Here is a 20,421-nt window from a genome sequence, read left to right as displayed (position 1 = left end):
GTCGATATTTTTCGGAAAGACTAGTCACTGATGGCATGTATTTGGCTAATTACAGCGGTTTGACGCCGATATTCGGTCCTTCGGCCCTCTGTATCTTACACCAAGTTAGCTGATCTACAAATATGTGGTTTCTAGCCCCTTAATAGAAGACAGACATATCAGTCAATTATAGTTGCAGGTCTATCCCGAGAATTCGGGCCGAATCATCAGACTGACAAATTCCAGTGACCGGATACACTGTCACCCGATCACGCGGAAATTTCTTCCACAGTCTAAATTCCAAGTTTTTCAAGTGATCTACTCGAGCCCTTTTTAGAGCTCTAATCATTTAGAAAAAACAGCAATGGCTCCGAAACCGCTCCATTTCCCTGGGTTTACACCAATTTCGGAACGAATTTATCTTCGTAACGGACATGAGAGAACTAAATCCCCGTCAGCTCATGATCCGACGAGGATCGTGATCTTTGGATGGGGTGACGGCATGCCAAAGCATGTGTCGAAATATGCCAGAGGCTACCATGATATCTTCCCTTGCGCCAAAATCATTGTCGTGCTATCCAGTACATTGCAAGCATCAGCTCAGCCTCTTGATTCTCGAATTGACGCCATGTCCGCCTTGATTGATATTGTTTTCACACCCCCAAATGATAGCAGCGGCAATGAGGAGCGAATTTTGTTACACGCCATGTCGAATACCGGGGCAATATTTCTCGCTGCCACCTTGGTCGCATATCAGCAACGTCACGGCGGCGATCGGAGGGCTCCACATACGCTATTGGTATTTGACTCAACACCGGGCAGTTTGAACTTCACATCTCAAGTCAGTCGTTGGTCACGAGCAATGGCGCTGGGAACTTCGATGTACTTTCCCTGGCTCTTCGGCATTACTCAAGCCCTATGGTATATCGTTCTTTGGGGACACAGGGTGTGGGAATGGATACGTGGGATTGAACCGTCTGGAATTTGGGCCAATCGTATATTGAATGATACCGCCGTTTCTCCAATTGAAACCCACAGACTTTATCTTTACTCCAAAGAAGACGATATCATTTGGTGGGAGGATCTTGTGCAGAATGTGGTTCAAGCGAGGAACCTGGGCTACAAGGCAGACTTGGAAATGTTCAAAGGCTCGCCACATGTGGGACACATGAGACTCCATCCGGAGCAGTACTGGAACGTGATCTTCAATGCATGGAAGAAAGCTTGGTCTACGAATTGAACTGGAAGCGTTCTCGTAATGTATTCAACTCCAAGTTTTCAACTAGAATCAGAAGTGAAATATCAGCAGTTATGACCAGTCCATACATTACAGTTCGCTTTGAGAAGAATTCCCAACTATAGTAAGTGGACTCTCTTACGAGTAGCCAACCTCCTTATGATCGAATAGAAACAGGTAGGCTATGATCGCCTTGTCAATTTTGATGATCACGCCACATGTACAAAAGCAAAATGATTCTGAAGGCTTTATAAATTCTCGGAATATCAACTGCCTATGACCATACGGGAGACCAACAAGCTGCCATTTTTGTCCGCACTGATGCGACTGGAACTTAACGCCTTCCACATCGGCATTTGCGAAATCCCGAAAGAGACGACGTGTCATTTGTTGAAAGAGTTTCCGAACTTCTCTGGTCAATATCAATCTAGATCAAAGAATCAGACCTGATCGTTCTATCGACTAGGTAAGCCGAGTCCGTTTACCAGTACAGTACGCTCTCTGGCGAGAATGTAACCGAAACAGATGTATCCGAACTCCCGAGGTACATCTACAGCTGAAGACAGAGAAAGTAGATTAGAAGACCTTGTCACCTTTACTGCGCCAATATCATCGCGAGACATTTGCAGCCTCGGCTCCTACCAGAACAAGATTCTGTTGGTGCTTGAAAAGCCATGTCATTGTTGCTGGTCTCATCCGCAAATTCCCGTTGGTATCAGAATATGTGGGCCTTTCAAGTATCTAGCCGCGTCGGCTTACCGAACAAGAATAGGCAGAACTCGGCCTCAGCTACTGAGTAAAATCCACCCAGTGGGGCTATTGGAACCTGAATGAAAATTTTCCATTTTCGGTCCGACTCGCTCAAAGGAAATGAGCGCGGCCCCTCTCTTTTAGATTTTCTGAATAAGTAGTGAGGGAATCTTCGCTCGAAAAAGAGAACACAGCTCCCTATATTGTTTGAGTTACGGTAAACTATTGAATCTAATTGCTTTTCGGTTCTGGGTCGCTTATTTGCCCCCAAGATGCCTTCAGCGCCAACGGCTGATTGTGAAGTACCCCAATTGATTGATGAAGTGGGATCTTCTGCTACCAACGGGCATTTGAATTTTCAAATGCTTGCAACTTTTCAACTAAACGAAAATGACCCTCTGCATCCACACAATATAGGGATAGTCAGAAAATGGTTAGCTGTTGCTACTGTCTCGATGGGCTCGCTTTGTGTGTGAGTCTCAAATTACACACTTAGAGTGCGCTGAGAGATTCCATGCGGTACTAACATTGATTATAGGGCCTGCGCTTCTTCAATCTATTCCACAACTTACAACCAGCTTCTGAAGGATTTCAATTGCTCTCATGAGGTAGTCACACTTGGTCTTTCCCTGTTCATCTGGGGAATGGGTACGTTGCTTTTTGTCCTTCTGGTAAAGCTAGATAAATGCCTGATATTGAATCCATCTAGGTATTGGGCCACTGATATTGGCTCCATTATCGGAGGTTCGGCCTCGTGCATCAAATCTTGCATGGCGAAATCTGACAAATTTGATAGATCTATGGTCGAAGAATCGTTTACTTATGCTCACTGACTTTTTTCTTTATCTGGCTTCTACCGTGCGCCGTCGCAACGAACATACAAACACTTCTTGTCGGTCGTTTTCTCGATGGTTTTGCCGGTAGTGCGTTCTTGAGTGTTGCAGGAGGCACGGTGGGGGACTTGTTTCCTCGTCATCGCCTGGCTTTTCCCATGATGATATATACTGCCAGTCCGTTCATTGGCCCGGAAATAGGCCCGCTGTGAGTTCAAGTTGGCTTTCAAAATCCGATCCCAGTTCAGAATGTCAGCTCATAATTTGGAAAGCCTTGGAGGTTTCATTAACCAGTATGCTCATTGGTATGGTTTGGTTGAACAAACTTCGATTGTTGCGGTCTAATCAAGCTTACTCAACAGGCGTTGGACCTTCTATGTGCTGTTATGCTGGGCTGCGGTCTTGATTCTATTGGTATACTTCTTTGTACCCGAAACATATCTGCCAGTGTAAGTTTAGTGATGACAACAAAGATTCTCATAGTCAATGACCTAACAAACTCCTGCCAGTCTTCTCAAAAGAAAGTTACAGCATTTACAGAATGAGCCCCTCGAGAAAGATTCGCCGTTCTTGCCCAAGAAGCTTTTACATTCCATGTCTAAGCCCATGCTCTTGCTTAGTATGGAGCCTATGTGCTTATGTCTCTGCGTATACTCAGCAATACTCCTTGGTATTCTCTATTTATTCTTTGGCGCTTTCCAAATTGTTTTCGAATCCGTTTACAGGTTCGCTCTGTGGCAGTGCGGGCTTTCTTTCCTTGGTCTTCTGGTCGGAATGCTTTTTGCTGTGCTGTGTGATCCATTCTGGACATCCAACTACCTCAAATTGGAGAAAAAGCACCAGATCCTCTGCGGAGAGGATTCGGGGTTTCTTCCAGAATGGCGACTGCCACCAGGTATGACCTTCGGGTGTGAATAGGTCGAGCAGCAGCTGATTGGAATTTTGGAACGACAGCTATCGCAGGAGCGCCTTTAGTGACAACGGGCCTTTTTGTCTTTGCTTGGACAACATTTTCCAACGTTCATTGGATGGTTCCAATAATCGGAAGCAGTATGTTTGGAGCAGGGTATGTGCCGACAGCTTCGAATGGAACGAATTGGTCATGACTTAACTTTTCGATCTTCCAGAACAGTTTTTGTTTACTCGGGGGTCTTCACGTTTCTTATTGATGCGTACCCTACCTATTCTGCCAGTGCATTGGCAGCAAACAGTTTCACTCGATCTATATTTGCGGGAATCTTCCCATTATTTGGAACACAGAGTGAGTTAAATTTCTCAGCAGGCCGCGGAGAAAAGCATTAACAAAGCTATTCGAATAGTGTACAATAAAATGGGTATACACTGGGCCTCGTGTCTACTTGCTTTCCTCACATTAATTATGCTACCTTTCCCGTGAGTTCTTGACCGCTGAATGCAGCATAACATACCCAAATTAATCTCGTTCCTGGGATCAGTTATATCTTTTACAAATACGGTGCACGGATTCGCAAAGGTAGCCAATTTGCCACCTGAACGGTCCTGTCCTGAGCCAACGCCTCATTTGCGGAAGAAAAGGCAATAAGCGTTTGGTTTCGCCCAAAAAGAGCTCGTCTATCCTCGTAGTGAGCTAAGTCATCGAGATACTTGTCCGTCTCGCCTTCTTGCGGCGATGAAATATGGTTGTTCTATAGATTTCACATCCACAATGTTAAAGATTTGTGCTTTTACATGTATTTGTGCAATATTAGTGGTCCGTAGAAAGTACTGGAGAACAAAGTTCAAGACAAGTGTTGATGAGAGACTTGACGACAAGAAGTAACCTACCTGATGTGGCTGAGGGGCCTCGCCTGTGAAACATTAACAACTCACAAATACAATACCCGTTTTACTCCGGGTTCCGCCAGAAAGCTATCCAGTAATCTTTGGAGCACGCATTTATGTTGAAGAAGAGATGATGGGATGATGGGTGCCGTTGGAACCCGAGTCTCTAAGACTGTATATCTTCGATCCTGAACAGGAGTATTGCCTTGCCGTTGGCGCATTCCGAGTAGAGATCGCCCGTGCTTTAAAGCTATATCCAAATCATTATCTGACATGGAGCTCGTGGACTCGAAGAGACCGGTAGCTCGTTGGCGCTTTTTTAACCAGCTGATATTGGCTTCAGTCCATCATATATTTCACTACTCTTTGATTGAGAGATGCAAGGCTTTGTAACACGACTTTAATAATAACCGATTTCAAATTCACGTGTGAGTTTTTTGCATCAGTCCAGTAAGTGGTCTATGACAAGCACTAAGTGGATTAAGGGCTTCTGATCGGCGCTTCTTATTCTTGAAAATACTCAACAGAAAGAACGACTTCGATTGATAGATTCTTATAATTAGGTCTGACTCAAGCTTTATTCGATTCCCACCCACGTTGGTAAACTGGTTTCACATTTCCGACCGGTGATTTCATCCGTTTAGGAAGGATTTATTGAAATTGCATCTTTTACATGAGTGAGATCTTGACCCTGGGTGGGCAATAATTGGGTAACAGGATGCAGAGCTTGGTTTCACTCTTGAGGGGTAGCTAGATCGATACTGTACATATATTGGAGAAAGACATCATAAAAGATGCTCGAAAAAAATTCAATGATATTGAACACCGCAGCAGATCACAACTATCTGGACAAACAGCACCTCTAGGTAGGCCCGGATATCCAACTCAAGCACCCGTGCCTAGACCTCCGAGCCCATCCCACAGTAGATACTGCTCAGATCGTTTCATACTGAGATTAGCAAAATTCAACTTGAGAACCATGTACTTTCCTCTGTCGGCTATCCCAAATCACATTCAGAGCTTGGATCCTGCGGCATCGTGGGCTTTGGATCTCCCTTCCACTGAGAGAGTCGTCCACCAGGGATATGTTCGGGGCGGGTTCTTCGACAGAACATCGGTGAAGATTGGGGCTGACTTATTGAAGAAAGCCTTTTTGAATTCGAGATGGTCCCTATTACGTTAAATCGTAAGCTCACTGAACCTAATGCTTTTAGGATGCGTAACGGTACGTACTTTCCCGCGAACATATCATAAAGCACTGGGCTATCTACCAGGTGAGCCTTCTCAGCAGATCCTGGGTTGCGCCATATCAATTGTCGGTTGAGGTGAATTGCCATAGTGCTAACGTTCCGGAGGATATCTTCCGCAATTTCGATGGCCCGCGGGAGAACATCCTTGGCCGTGGGAACAATCTCAGCAAAAACACCGTGCAGGACAGAAGATTTGGCTGGAAATCGCTTCCCGGTGGCGAGCAAATACGTGGCGTTACTATATCCCACCATGCGTGGTAGGAAGAAGGAGCTACATGACTCCATCGTGAGACCGATTCGCGCGAAAGGAAAGCCAAATTCCGAATCTTCAGATGCAATGCTACAACCGAGTCAGAAAGTGCACAACAGCATCATGCTGGAAGGATGTTACATACCGAATCGCAGCAGCCAGAGTTGATGTCATGCCAATGCCAACAGCCAAGCCATTGTAGGCCACAATTATAGGCTTACTGCAGTTGAACATAGAGAGCGCGAGTGTACCTCCGGGGTCTCGCAGCTCATTTGCAGGAACCTGACGCCCATGGCTGAGATCCATGTTCAAATCAATCCCGGCGCTGAAAGTTTTACCCGTACCCGTGAGGATAATGACCTTCACCTCGTCGTCAAGATTGACAGTTGTAAAGAATCCCTGAAGAGTATCGATCATGTCTTCAGTGATGGAATTGAGTTTTTTTGGACGGTTGAACTTGACAATCTGGATTGGCGTTTTCTCTAAAGACCACTCAGGGTAATTTGTAATGCGAATTGGACTGTGTGGCGCTGTGACATACGTCTCAGGTATGGTGAGAATTCTACCATTTTCAGCCATTATCAGAGTACAATCGACCTATTGAACTTATTGTTAGGCATATAAAAGAATTGCGCAAGGGTTCCTCGGGCCTTGATCTTTAGACGAAGGAATTAAAGGGGCGAACGAAAAATGGTTGGCTACTTATGGCTAAGATTGCGCGATTATAAATCTTTAGTGCCAGACCTCGGCCTTAAGCTTTTACGCGCTAACGGATTCTAAAAGATCCTTTTTTTAGATTAGTGAGAATCGTTTGTTGAGAAAGTCTCTCTTCGGACCTCGGACCCCCTTGACTTTGAAAATACCGCAATCACGCTACAACCGTCTACTAGTAACCCCCGTAAGGTATCCGCCCTTGTTCTACTTGTTAATCGAACAGTTGTACCGGGTTTGTTTTTTTGTACGCTAAATCTCTGTAAGTAGGCCTCTGGCAAGAGCGCGACTAAATATTTCATTCAACAAGCCTTTGAAACCTATCTATCGTGTCTTGGCATTGGCTGCGTGGCTTCCTACGATATATGGAAGAATTTCTCTCGACGGTTGGGCAAAATACGGAAAAGTGACCGAAGAGGAAGGGCTGCTTGCCAACATTGATCCACGAACATAACGTGTCCTCGAATGCCCTTGAAAGGCAGATTCGGGCCGAATTTCGATCAACTAGCCTGTGTTGCTTCGGTGCCGGTTATACGACTCTGATATTATGATCACGACAGGTGTCTAGCGACCGATAGCCTCAGAGATCAGCATTTAAAATCTTGCAATGGGGAAGAACCACACTCCGTGCCATAGTAAGGTTGCCACGCACATGCCATCTTGCATCGGAGGATTGTTGAACTAAAAACTAATCACAAAATAATGTCGGCCCGGATTGTTTGGTCGGTCTTAAAGAGTTTCCGTTTACGTAATTGACCCCCCCCAATGGCACGTGACTTTGATGATTGCGCAGTGTACTTCATTCGTCATTCCCTCCCTTTTGCGTACTTCTAATTTCTTTCCCTATCGAACCATACAAAGATTTCGCCACACCAATGTCTCCTGGTCTGATTGGTCACTTTTTCAAATCTAACGAAGCCTTCAGCTACGAAGCGCTTCGTGCTGCCGGCTACAGCAATCACGGCGGCGCTGATCTCGGTGAAGTGATAGCTATTTGTTCTAAAATCCGCCCAGGGAATGAGAAAGACTGGGAGCGCGAGTGGCAGAAAGCCGCAGAACGTGCTGTATCTCATGCGGAGCAATCAGAAGCTGCGCAAAATGTACAAAGTGCCTACCATGGATATCTTCGTGCATCGAATTACTTCCGTACCGCTGAGTTTTTCCGCCGAGAGAATGTCGAGCAAGACAGTATCTCGCATTTTTTATATGAGAAATCGGAAGATACTTTCGCAGCAGCGATGACGCTTTCGCCTTTTCACTATGAAGCGATCACCATTCCTTACGAAGAAACCTCTTTGCCAGGCTATCTAGTGAGTCCTGATAGCACACAAAAACCACGACGGACAATCATTTTCAATGGTGGCTACGATTCTACTATGAGTGAGGGATGGTTTGCTATCGGGGCAGCAGCCCTGGAAAGGGGCTATAACTTTCTCTCCTTTGACGGACCGGGACAAGGTGCGGCTATTCGACGACAACAGCTGCGTTTCCGGCCCGACTGGGAAAACGTTCTCACGCCTGTTGTCGACTATGCTCTTTCCCGTGAGGAAATTGATGCCAATGCCATAGTTATCTTTGGGTGGAGTATGGGTGGATACCTCGTGGCCCGAGGAGCAACGCAGGAACATCGGGCGCAAGCCATCATCCTCGACGATGGTGTGTACGATTTTGGCTCGGCATTCCGAGCCCATCAACCGTCCTTTGTTCAAGCTTTGGTTGAGAAGAGATTTGATTCAGTTTACAATTGGATTTTTCACTGCGTGCAATCATTTTCGACTGGGATCCGGTGGGCACTGTACAATGGCAAATGGACTTTTGGCGTAAACTCGCCAGCAGACCTCGTCCGCACAGTTTCCAAATATACTTTGGAGGGCATTAGTCAAAATATTGTGACACCGTGCCTAATAATTGATGCCGAAAATGATCATTTCCTGAAAGGCCAGCCCGAAATTCTTCGAAGAAATCTTCGCTGTGAACATCAGCTTGTCAGTCTGAGAGCAGATGAAGGTGGTGATACTCATTGTCACCAGGGTGCCTTCTTTCGGTTGCATCAGGTTGTTTTCGACTTCTTAGAGACGCACCTTGCTGCGCAAGAAAAATTGTGATGCTGTTTGGCAATGTGCTTGATTCTTCGCGTTTGTTCTCAACTTGGTCGTTCAAGCCGTCATTCGGTTGCTTTATAATAGGGAAAGGTCAATTGATTGTTTTGTATCGTACTTTATGTTCATAACTTTCGAGAACAGATCTCACTGCAGAATAATTGGCTGATTCATTCAATTTCGATATTCAGTCGTCTCATCTCAATTTCCAAGTGCTTCAAATGAAGCTGAATGATAAAATATAAAATTTCGAGAGCTTCCAAGGTCGGCTACACCCGTATCGCATGCTATACAAGATAAATTAGTTTCCACCAGGGTCACTAGCCGTTCGTTCACGCAATTTGATGATTTAACGCGACAAGAGTTCTTCCGCTTTCGGGGGTTGTCTATGTGACACATAGCAGGTAAATGTGGAAATACTTGATTCGCTGTTTGAGTATACCTAGGTATATCGTTGCATAAATCATACGACAAGACGAACCTCGTTTTCGTTCGGGCGGACTTGGCTGCAAATCCAACGAGCAGCAATCAGACGCTATGGAATTTCTGCCCAGAAAGCAGGATTATTGTTTGGGATACGATATTTCTGTAAGCAAGACTGCATCAGTGTTTTGGAGCGTTGTGAGAAACCCGTCATCGTTGCCATGCACGGTTTTTGTCTCGGGCTAGCCATCGAGATCTCCACTGCAGCCGATATCCGGCTCTGCTCCAGAGACGTGCAATTCGCGGTAAAGGAAGTTGATATTGGCGTGGCTGCAGATATTGGAACTCTGAATCGGTTGGCCAAGGTGGTAGGAAACTTTGGCTGGGTAAAAGAGGTGTCGATGAGTGCCCGCGTCTTCGGGGCCGAGGAAGCCCTGCGGGTGGGCTTTCGTGAACTCCTTGCATGAGAATCGCGAGGCTACAATTGCAACCGCCATTAAAATGGCCTCACTGATTGCGAAGAAAAGCCCTGTGGCGGTCCAGGGTACCAAAGAGATCTTGAATTGGTCACTCGGCCACTCTGTGCGGGATAGTCTGCGTTATACCAGTGTGTGGAATGGCGGAGCCTTGCAAACAGACGATGTGCTAGTCGCGTTGCAATCTGAAACTCACAAACGAATGCCCACTTTTGAAAAGCTATAGACTTAGGCAACATATTACTCAATGTTGCTCGTCGAGTCTTGCTGACTTCCGAGTGGCTTGTCCCCAGTTGTCCTTTTAGTATTGGAGATGGGTATGCTCTGAACCATTCTCCGGACTTTCAAATATGGAAGGTGTAGTGGTGACGGAATATCTGTCATTCGGGGAATAGCCACCCTGCATCTGCGATAATGACAGACTTCCCAATGACGCTCGCAAATACAATTTCCGGAAATTTCCATATGGAAACTTCCATTGTAAAGAACCCTCTCCGCATCAGTCGGAAATGGGACGTGCAGCCTCGAAGCTATTCCGCATATATAGATAAAAGGGACTGTATCCAGCAGCTTTGATATTATTATCCATAGGAGATATTTTATTCACACAATGCCTCCTTTGGGCAATCTCCCCTATAGAAATACCATGCACATACTTTAGTGCAAGCGAGCGCCCGGTTTAAGCGCTTTGAGGGAATGTAAGCAAATCGCAGGGCAGAAAAAGAGGGGTTAAGTATCGTTTCAGGTGCAGTTTAATTTGACTTGAGGGGCAAGGTCACGATCTAGATGCTCAAAAAGTGATATCCACGTACGCACAAATATTCGCCGAGCTGGACGAGCCCCTTCAGTTTCCAAACACTATCGAATAGCCAATATATTGATAGATTGCGAATCCAGCCCGAAGAACTAGACTTGAGCGATTAAGGTATATTCCTTACATAACAGTAGTCCGTGATAAATCTCAAGCCGCAAACCATAGTGAAAGCAAGTTGGTGACACTTGCAATGGTAAAGGTCAATTGCCAATCCCGCCGCACTTGATAAAATGTGGAAGCTTCGTCTGCTGGACTTATTGGCAGCATATTCCACAGTGGAGAGACCCACTTTAGGAGTTTCAAGGTTGTGTGGAGAGATTTTGGTCTTTATATCTCATCAAAAGGCTGATAATAGCTCCTCAGACAGCCGAACGGTTGCCAACGACCGTTCATTGCCACCGATGGCCGGAAGATTGCCACTGCGCCCAACTGCTAGAATACTATCAGTACATCGCACAAGGGATGTTATTTGGATTGCGCCCTGTGATTAAGAAGATTTTCTCTGGTTATCCAAGGAATACCTCTAGTGGTGAGCAAAATCAGAATCTCGTTCACAGTTCGTATTGAAGGTGACCGCAAAAATGACTGCGGTGACCTAGGGCAAACTAATGGTTGAACAGCATTACGGGTAGAATTACCTCGGGTCGACCAAGAATTAGTTTGAAATTCATAGCATTGTTTTGCCTAGAACAAAAAACTGAGGCATCATGCCGCAATGGTAATAAATATTGGGGTTCATCACGTCTGGCAACACCCGCATATGAAATCGCTATTCAGGAGACTTGATAGTCAGTCAGGACATTTACCGGGGCTTGAAAGGTTACGATTATGTACCAAAATAGTACATATTATCCAGGTGAAGATATCTTGGGTTCTAAGCAAATGACCTTTGCATACATTATTGCTGCTCATCGTGACGGCCGTAGGAGCATTGGGTAGATTTCACAACTGCGAACAACATTTAATACGTCCAGTGTTTTCATCAAGCGTGCTAGTATTAACATTCAATGTTTATTCACCTTTCTGGTTGGTAATGAGTTCCCAGTCAAACAATGACGTGGGAACTTCGAACGTGCTTCCAGGCCAGAACAAGTCTCTATCTCAATGCGAAGCGTCACGCCTGAAGTAACTCTATATTCTTGAGCTAGAAACACTGTGATAGGCATTATTTGAATTCATAGGGATATTCAGCAATTTACCTTATGACGAGTGGCGAGACTAGCATCGCACTAAAGCTTTGGTGACGTGAGCAGGAACTCAACCGTGAAGCAATTTTGATCAAGTCTGTGCGAACTCCACGAAAAAGGGGCGCAGCGTTATGCTTCAATAACTTTTGTGGATTGTGCCACTTTTTTCTGGGTCAGTTTGATGTCGAGATCGACTCTACAAACGCCCAAAAGGATTACACGATAGACTCATGTATTTCTGATAAGCATATGTCGATCAGATCAATTGACTGAAGAGTTTCAGGTTGACGGAGGAAAAACCAGGCTAAGCAAGAGGGAAATCCCGACGACGGTCCTCTCAGAGCCTCTTCAGTGCTTGAGAAACCACTGATTGTCCAGTGGCTAGCCTCTGGCCGAAAATGGTCAATATATCGGCAGAAGTGAACGCGGCAAGAGGCGAACACCGGTGAGTTCAGCATCTAGAACGTGCGAAGGCTCATCGGCGAGCCGAGAGACACCACTCGCGCCGAACAGGGTTTTCCGAGTCACTCAAAGGTAACTAATATGGCAGGAAAGATAGTTTGTGGATATTGAACCATTTTAGAAATCAACACGCTGAAGAAGATGTGGCTGTATCGTACTTGTCATAACTCGAAACACTGTCTTATTTTTCCATACAATCACTACAAGAAGTGATCATAGAAATTCCCATTCGTATGTGGTACCTTTCCATGCGGTTGTCTCGGAACTGAAATTTCTCATCAGAAGTCAGGAAGCTGAAGCTGCTTAGAAGTGGTGTTACCATGCAGCGCATTGTGTAAGGTATTGATTAACAGCTCGCCGAGCGCTACCTGCGCTGTCAGAGAGACGTTTTTCAACGCTTGGGTGTAGTAAGGCACTTCGACACCATCATAGGTGACCGATTTACCCACTGTCGTGAGATTCAGATACCCTTCCAGCAAATTCTGAGCTTGAAAACTTAAAATTTGGTCAAGATTCGAAATCAGCTGACGCACATCCAAAATTCCATGTATGGGGCTAGAATTATTGCCTGGCCTAAGGATGAGATGGTTGATTGTGGCGTTACCGATTTGGAGATCACCGCTTTTGAGATCGAAGACTGTGTTGCCCTAAACGTATTACGAATGGTTAACCCGGAAGTACAGAGACCTTGGCGTGGCGTAGACATACAACTTCTAGCGTCATCACCGACGGATTGGGTAAAGTTACGTTCGCAACCAAGTTAGTGCCGTTTGCCAGGGCGGGCAGTAAAATTGTGGAATCTTTGATGCTGAAGCCCTTGAATCCATTGAATGCTAGGATGTAAATGTTAGCTGTGAATACGTGCTTCGAAACGCCATTTCGACTTTTTCTACATACTGTCTTGCTCGATGTCCTTGTCGATCACAATATGAGTTTTGAGCTTCCCGAAGAAGGATTCAATAGTGCCTTTCACCGACAACGGTACATTGGCGGCGAAAATAGCATTGTTTATGTAATGTAGCCATTGCTTGAGGTCCAGATTGGTATGCTGATCCTTGATCCCAATTATCGCACTGCTCTTGACGTCTGTTTGTGGTAGATATGCTTTGGCCCACGTGTTGTTGCCGGGTACGTCACGGTTGATCAGATCCAGGGAGAAAGGTTCGATCCGGACTGGAATTCCTATGGGGAGTTTGAGAGAAGACCTGAAACTGAGCATGATGGAGCTTGGACGTGGCTGCATCGCTTCGACCTCAATAAGTCCAAGTGTAGAGTGATCGACAATCAGTTGGGCAATTGCGGGAATGCAAATCAAGAAGCTATAGCTTGGATTAGCGTCAAGCTACAGTAGTTGAGGAACTTCGAGTCCGGTGCCAGGGATCGTACAAAATAGGTAGGAAAATGGCCAAGAAAATTATGCCAAAGAAGGAGTAACAACACCAGAAACGCTTCCAATGGTAACGGAGTTTCTGAATGCGTGTATGTTGTTTTATCTCCAAGGAAATGCTTCTGGTAGTTTCAACGTGATCAAACACCGCCGCATCATGGTCTTCGATGCCATGTACTGCTTTGGGGAGAAACGGTCCTCGATTGACCCCCAGAGTGTATTTAGCAGACCTTTCTAGCTTTTCCTGGTCCATAGTAGACGAAGTACTTTAACTGGCAGGTGAAAAAGGACGAATAGGTCGGGAATAGCAGCGGAATGTATCGTAACCCAGGATATTCGCTTCGAAGTTAAGGAAGTATACTTTGATACTTCCACTGTTAGGGTTGACGGTGCGATATGAAATGGGAAGAAGTACATACTTTGTACTTGCGGTAGAAGATGTGCCCGGTAACTAATCGTACTCAGATTCCTGGGGCTTGGAGTTTAGACAAATCCGGCCCGACTCGTACCTTGGGTCAGGGTATCTGATTAGTATTGATGAAATTGCAAGCGAAAAAGCCATCTGTTTTGTTTTCTCTTGGCAAGATACGCGATGAGAATGACACCGTTACCTTTACTATCACATTTAAGCCGATCATAAACCTATCCAGAGCCTGTGAGGAGTATATCTCCTATTGGTAAAGGCAGTCACTGAAACGCGAGATCTAATTGTGGCTACTTAGACTCGCTATTAGGAGCACACTAGATCGGCGGATATGGCAATGTACGCGTGATTGGTTGTTTGCCTCGGTGAATGGCTCGGTCAAATGATTGATGTCGCTCGTCACTTCGACACTGAATAGTTAAACAGAACCTGTCACCGAAAATTTGAGGTTGGGAGGGAAAAGTCGGCCCGACTTGTAACCCGAGAAGGTTTCCCGCTAATCAATATACTCGCTGTTCTTTGCCGAGATCCAATAGGTCTACCACCCCATCACCGACTATTAATACGAGCTAAGGACTGGAGCTAGTCATTCTAGATGGACCTTCGTCAAGCAATCAATTACACGAGACAAACTCCACTTCACTGTCCTTTTCCACGGACAGGCAACAGAGGATAGATTATTCTGCGCCGATCGGGTATCCTGATCATGGACAGAATCGGCCTCCGTGAAGAGCGTCTGCGGGCTCGAAAAGCGCTCGAAAGAGCTGGCAAACTTCCATTTAAGTTTGTCTCTTCTGCAAAATGGGTCGATATCGAGCGGTCTTGGACGGGAAGAATTCACGTTCGCATTGAACACGACACGGTCCGTGGTTGCACTCCGGAGATGATCCGTTGGTGGTTTGAGAACCTCGGCCAACGAACCACCTGGGATGGTATTGGGTTTGACGGTCCTGAAATCTCATTCTATCACTTGTGGCATCATCGAGATCATGTCTCAGTTATACCTCTTACCGGCAAAAACAACAAAGGCTTTGCAGTCCACAAGAGTTCTCAAATTACCGAACAGTTCAACGATCATCACAAAAAGATTAAGGTGGATGTTTGGACGGAGCGTCTTGATGACAAGGAGTTTAATTTTGTCATCAAGAAAATTGGTTTAACAGGCGTCCGCATCAATCATTTCTATTCCGGCGAAAACGATGGTTCTCGGTTCTACGTCGAAACCATTGCTGGTTTGGGTATCCCATTTGTTGGCTGGATTTTCAACTGGATCTTTCTGCCTTTCGTGTATTCCAAAAGGACCGCAGAGCACTGGATTGCTCACAATGTCGAGGAGACGGGAAGATCGGAGTCTATCATTCCTGTTTTGTACAATCGCGAGAAGGAAGCTAGTGACTATCTGGCATAGAACAGTATCTCCCCTGCCGGAGATAGACTACTCGATTCGACTTAAATCCGTTTTGCTTTTGCATGAAAGCTGAACTGGTAGCATGGGCAATCATTTTAGTGTTATCAGCAGCTTCAAAAAGATAGAGGTACTCTTACGAAATCCTAGCCCTGTAATTATCATCACTTGGTACGTGAAAATGCATAATTGAATTTTTATTTTGTCTGGGTACATGTCGAGCATTCTACGGCTAGCTGACTCTTTGTCAAAGCCACGCGCTATAGAGAGAAGGAGTCTCCAAGCCGTGTCCGAGCTGACAAATCGGTTGGAGCCAAGAAACATTGACCAGGCTTGATTCATTTGACCGTAACGAAGCCCTGTCCAAATTTCATGCGTACGGAACCACATATTTTCCTCTAACCAAAGTTACGCAGGTTGATGACCATGCTACTGAGACATATTATGGCTACCGATGCGAGATTCGAAGCCTCAACGCTTCAAGTGGCTTCACAAGAATCAAGGTGTCTAGGGAAATTTAGACCAGTCTATCCGACTTCCCACAGACCCAGTTAAGACATTTATAATATCAAAAATGAGAGGATACACAGTCAATGAACCACTCTTTCCCTTACGAGAATACTTTTAGGGGTTGGACTCAAGTTCACACCACTAGCTAGGTGGGTTTTCGTCACCCATCTGAGAATCCTCTATAGCAAGGGGGCTGATAACAAAACTGTACCATTAAGTGAAGGTAAAATTAGACAGAAGAGGGGAGCTATGCGAACGTGAATACTACTTAAATAAACCATAATGAAAGATGTCAAGTCTTAGCCAAACTTCCCCTGCCTGTTTAATTTGGAATGGCACCAATCAGGATTCGCCAACCCGTCCCCTAAAGAGTCTTGGAAAACCAATCTCTGGCGTGCACAGCTGCAATGTTCGTATCCGCACGGTCTGAGTACAAACTCATATGACTGATGCCAGGCAAAATCTCGAGGCGTTTTGCGGAAGATGGGATGTTGTTGAAGGCTTCCACTTCTAAGTCCCAAGCCGTGATGTTATCTCGCTCGGCAACAATCATCAGAACGTTGGTACTGATTACACGTGAAACGAAAGGTGCAACTGAATAGTTCAGCAACAATTCTGCTGATTCCATGGTGCTCCAATGCTCATGCAACGGGGCCTCAGTCTGCTTGACTTCCAAGAAGACCTCGTTGACCCGAGGGAAAGGCCAGACAGAGAGCTCCTCATACGGCCGACTGGAGGCCATAGCAATTTTGTTTCCTTTACCCCCAGCGGCGCGGACTCTTCGGTCTTGGAGGATAGCCGCTTCGAGATCCGCAAACCGACGTTCGCCATGTACGCGGCGCAAATTGTGGTAGCCTTCAACAACAGGCACAATACTGACAATAGACTTGATTCGCGGGTCGATCGCGGCTAAAATTAGAACATGACCGCCGCTGTATGAGATCCCCAGACAGCCTAGTCGCGAAGGATCAACGTCGTCTCGAGTTTCAGCGTAAGTCAGGGCGTTGCGGTAGTCCGAGATCTGCTGCCAGGGATCTAGATGTTGGCGGCGAGCGCCTGAGCTCTCCCCAAAACCGACGTAATCGAAGGCAAGCACTTGTACCTCTCCATTATTGACGATGCGTGCGATGTGCGGCAGGACAATTTCCTTCGTATAGCACCACCCGCCGGCGCAAATTACTGTGGGAAGCTTTCCCTGGGCGCCGTCTGGACGGAAAAGGATGCCGGCAAGGGTTTCCCCATCACTTGTAAATTTCACATTCAGTTGCATGGCGGGTGATAACGTTGAGTGAGATTGTATCAGATGATTTGATCTTTGAAATACAGTAGGGCAAACGATATCTGACAGGAATGAAGGGCAAATTAGGTCTCCTTTAATACTTCTTCAATCGGCATGGTAACTTCTTTTTGATGCCACATAATTGACGACAGAATCAAAAACTTTCAACGACTTGCGCTTTTTTTGCTGGGTCGCCTTTCCGAGAAGGGTTCGAAAGCAACGGTGCAATCGCCATCTCGCGATACTTCGTACGCGGGCAATTCTCTAGAATGCGGGGTTGAAGATATCGGTCCGATTCGGCCCGACTCGGCGGGGATGATATAAACTTTAGAACACATTGGCCTTGCTTGGCAGTCTCTTCCCTATATGGTAGTTCCTCCAGCGATCATATCAAACGTAGCGAACCTGAGCAATACCCACATTGAACATATGGTTCGGCCCGATATTTCAGCCCACGAAAGTTGCAGTCCTTTCAACTTCAGTAAACAACGTCATGGCTGCGTAGTGTTCGCATGTTCCCTAAATTTCCCCAGGTTTCCCCCGCACTTCGCCACGGCTTCCTTCTAACCGGGAGTCGAGAAATTACTGGGTTTCATGGTCACTGGAAGCGATAGTGTATCTCAGAAACTCTGCTCTCGGTGATTTACTGACTCTTACACAAGCAATGTTGGTGGCTTTGGGAACTATAAAACTAGGCTGGCTTTTGCTTTTGGTTCGTTCTTCTTGCAGACAGATTAATTGAATGCGTTGTCTTATGAACCATGACTTTCAGTAAACACCCGACAGCCCAGCAAGATGACGTGACTGCCACAGTGAAAGCAAATACATACAACTTGGCCGTCATTATGTTTGCCTCACTGGGATCATTCACCTATGGCTATAACTCATCTATAATTGCGTCTGTTTTCGGTCTTCCATCGTTTTTAAATACTTCAATCTTTCTTTGACTGGGCCGAAGGCGACAGAAGCAAATGATATTATCGGTGGTACTCTAATTCCTTACCAAATATTGCTCATCAACCATTACTTATCGGAGCTGACAAGAAGATAGCGGCGAATGGTCTTTTTTATGGGGGTGGCATTATCGGCTCTCTCACTGTGAACTATTTGCTCAACAAACTCGGCCGATGCAAATCTATTCAGCTTATTTGCGTACTCTGCATTATTTCTACTATCATCCAAGGTGCTGCAGTTCACATTGCGATGATACTGGTGGGTCGGCTCCTTAGTGGAGTAGGAGTCGGCATGATGCAGGTCACGATACCGGCATATATGGTAATGAAACTCATTGAGCTCTGTTGAGACACTTCGATTCGGTGTTCCGGTATCTGACCACCTAGTATAGTCAGAACTCTCTCCTGCAAAACAGCGTGGCCGAATGACTGGTACAAAGATACTCCAATGACCAATCGTGATGTGAATGTTTGCTTACAATTCAGATAGGATCCCATGGGGTTTCAATTGTGATCGGCTATGTGAGAATATCCTTTCCTCCGAACACTCGGATATTTTGGACTGGGTTGATCTAATGACTTAAAAGACCACAGCCGCCTTGACAGGTCTTGGGTGCTATTTCTCCAAGCCTGGGATGGAATGGCGACTTTGTCTAAGCCTCCAGGTGGTCGGCCCCATTATCTTGCTCTCTGGCTCTTCGTGGCTTCCAGAATCTCCCCGGTGGCTTCTTGCACAGAGACGAGACCAGCAGACCTTGAATGTTCTTCGGAAGCTCCATAACCAAGGAGGAGACCATGCTAGTCATGGCGCCGATGAAGAATTCTTTCAAATCCTGGTCCAACTGGAGCTTGAAAAGGAAAATGGTGTTTTGGGGCTCTTGGACATGATAAAACGGGAATCATACCGCAAACGGATTCTAGCGGGGCTTTTAGTCCAGTATTTCTCACCTTCCGGTATTGGGTCCGCATTCTTAACTTATAATGACGCAGATTTGCCTCACAATCTACCGGTGTCCTGGTCATCAACAACTACCAAGTTCTACTGTACAACAACCTCGGACTTTATGGCTGGCTTCCACTTCTTCTCTATACTTTGTTTTCCGCCTGGGGCGCCTTTTCGAACTGGGTCAATTCCGTCCTCCTTGATTGGCTCGGCCGAGTTCCAGTTCTCGCTTATGGCCTCATAGGCTGTATCTCGGTGATGATTGTGGAGACAGCTCTTGTCGCCTCCTATGCTTCAACATCCAACACAGGGGGTAACGCAGCGGCCGTACTTTTCCTGTTCCTCTTTATCATGTTCTATGGAGGCACACAAGATGCGAGTAGCTATGTGTATTGCAGTGAAATCTTTCCAACTCGAGCAAGAGCTCACGGTCTGGGCATATGTATTGCCGGGCTCTTTGCAACTGCTTTGCTATATACAGAGGCGTATCCTGTGGCTTTTGCCGCTATTGGATGGAGGTATGTTGCAACCATTCCACACTGCAGAACTATTTGAAGTCTATGCTGCCGATTTCACTATCTCTGATCAAATTTAGATATTACATAGTGTTCATCCTGATACCCGCCGCATGCGTTGTGTTTGTGCGGCGTCTTCCAGAGACTAAGGGTCTTTCACTGGAGGAAATAGCGTCAAGTTTCGGAGACGAGGTGGACGTTAATACGGAGCATTGGACAGATGAGCGTATCAATGCAATAAATGGTCGTCTTCGTGCAATTGGACTCAGTATTTCCGTTGAAAGACCCTGCAGCTCTGAAGTCGAAGCAAAAGTGGTAACAAGTCATCAGGAGTAGTAGTCTTCAGCTTGAGTGGGCTGGATTATGAGATCATAGATTCGGGTACCTTGGGAACCCTTCTTGATCTTTCATGCAGATCAGAAACAGAACAAATTGAACCCACGACTTTTGAGAGTACTAAAAGTCGAACTCATTAGCATATACTGGGATGCAAATATCATGATGTCAAACACATGCCTTGTACCAGTAGCAGTAAACAGTATGTTTCTTTTTCTATATTCGATAGGATAGTTTCCACAATGAGAACTTTTTTACTAGATCTGGTTTACCTCAATGAAGATACCTCATACCCTTGTTATACGTTACCGATAAAATATATCACCTCGAAAGGGAGATTGCAGAGCTAGTCATCCGATTGCAGGTACATTATTTGTTGTACGGCCAGCCACGAAAGT

At 45.8% G+C, this 20,421-nt stretch overlaps 10 protein-coding genes across 10 annotated transcripts; 6 read left to right on the top strand and 4 right to left on the bottom strand.

The window, feature by feature from the left end:
* Positions 1–343: 343 nt before the first annotated feature.
* On the top strand, positions 344–1,219 carry N7498_000016 (TMEM53 family protein; the record flags this gene model as incomplete). Its single annotated transcript, XM_058447079.1, has 1 exon — positions 344–1,219. The coding sequence occupies one exon, from the start codon at positions 344–346 to the stop codon at positions 1,217–1,219; it is 876 nt and encodes a 291-aa protein (XP_058312490.1).
* A 1,019-nt stretch (positions 1,220–2,238) lies between these two features.
* N7498_000015 (MFS transporter) lies at positions 2,239–4,101 on the top strand (the record flags this gene model as incomplete). The annotated part of the gene is made up of 8 exons (XM_058447078.1): positions 2,239–2,438; positions 2,505–2,614; positions 2,676–2,710; positions 2,763–3,007; positions 3,162–3,248; positions 3,309–3,694; positions 3,754–3,865; positions 3,927–4,101. 8 exons carry the CDS (start codon positions 2,239–2,241, stop codon positions 4,099–4,101), a joined length of 1,350 nt encoding a protein of 449 aa, XP_058312489.1.
* Positions 4,102–5,613: 1,512 nt separating this feature from the next.
* On the bottom strand, positions 5,614–6,678 carry N7498_000014 (uncharacterized protein; the record flags this gene model as incomplete). The annotated part of the gene is made up of 3 exons (XM_058447077.1): positions 5,614–5,770; positions 5,833–6,189; positions 6,245–6,678. 3 exons carry the CDS (start codon positions 6,676–6,678, stop codon positions 5,614–5,616), a joined length of 948 nt encoding a protein of 315 aa, XP_058312488.1.
* Positions 6,679–7,685: 1,007 nt separating this feature from the next.
* On the top strand, positions 7,686–8,915 carry N7498_000013 (alpha/beta hydrolase family protein; the record flags this gene model as incomplete). Its single annotated transcript, XM_058447076.1, has 1 exon — positions 7,686–8,915. The coding sequence occupies one exon, from the start codon at positions 7,686–7,688 to the stop codon at positions 8,913–8,915; it is 1,230 nt and encodes a 409-aa protein (XP_058312487.1).
* A 659-nt stretch (positions 8,916–9,574) lies between these two features.
* N7498_000012 (uncharacterized protein) lies at positions 9,575–9,829 on the bottom strand (the record flags this gene model as incomplete). Its single annotated transcript, XM_058447075.1, has 1 exon — positions 9,575–9,829. The coding sequence occupies one exon, from the start codon at positions 9,827–9,829 to the stop codon at positions 9,575–9,577; it is 255 nt and encodes an 84-aa protein (XP_058312486.1).
* A 4-nt stretch (positions 9,830–9,833) lies between these two features.
* On the top strand, positions 9,834–10,034 carry N7498_000011 (uncharacterized protein; the record flags this gene model as incomplete). The annotated part of the gene is made up of 1 exon (XM_058447074.1): positions 9,834–10,034. One exon carries the CDS (start codon positions 9,834–9,836, stop codon positions 10,032–10,034), a length of 201 nt encoding a protein of 66 aa, XP_058312485.1.
* Positions 10,035–12,549: 2,515 nt separating this feature from the next.
* Positions 12,550–13,911, bottom strand: N7498_000010 (DUF3712 domain-containing protein; the record flags this gene model as incomplete). The annotated part of the gene is made up of 4 exons (XM_058447073.1): positions 12,550–12,918; positions 12,980–13,104; positions 13,169–13,590; positions 13,658–13,911. 4 exons carry the CDS (start codon positions 13,909–13,911, stop codon positions 12,550–12,552), a joined length of 1,170 nt encoding a protein of 389 aa, XP_058312484.1.
* An 877-nt stretch (positions 13,912–14,788) lies between these two features.
* Positions 14,789–15,490, top strand: N7498_000009 (uncharacterized protein; the record flags this gene model as incomplete). The annotated part of the gene is made up of 1 exon (XM_058447072.1): positions 14,789–15,490. The coding sequence occupies one exon, from the start codon at positions 14,789–14,791 to the stop codon at positions 15,488–15,490; it is 702 nt and encodes a 233-aa protein (XP_058312483.1).
* An 871-nt stretch (positions 15,491–16,361) lies between these two features.
* Positions 16,362–17,267, bottom strand: fma-AT (acetyltransferase fmaC; the record flags this gene model as incomplete). The annotated part of the gene is made up of 1 exon (XM_058447071.1): positions 16,362–17,267. One exon carries the CDS (start codon positions 17,265–17,267, stop codon positions 16,362–16,364), a length of 906 nt encoding a protein of 301 aa, XP_058312482.1.
* A 770-nt stretch (positions 17,268–18,037) lies between these two features.
* N7498_000007 (general substrate transporter) lies at positions 18,038–20,023 on the top strand (the record flags this gene model as incomplete). Its single annotated transcript, XM_058447070.1, has 6 exons — positions 18,038–18,185; positions 18,328–18,551; positions 18,716–18,751; positions 18,817–19,166; positions 19,220–19,690; positions 19,768–20,023. The coding sequence occupies 6 exons, from the start codon at positions 18,038–18,040 to the stop codon at positions 20,021–20,023; spliced, it is 1,485 nt and encodes a 494-aa protein (XP_058312481.1).
* Positions 20,024–20,421: the final 398 nt, after the last annotated feature.

The sequence above is a fragment of the Penicillium cinerascens genome (assembly GCF_028974065.1).
Source record: "Penicillium cinerascens strain IBT 15544 chromosome Unknown contig_16_segment0_segment0, whole genome shotgun sequence".
Taxonomy (NCBI): Eukaryota; Fungi; Ascomycota; class Eurotiomycetes; order Eurotiales; family Aspergillaceae; genus Penicillium; species Penicillium cinerascens.
This window is presented reverse-complemented; position numbering and strand designations above follow the sequence as displayed.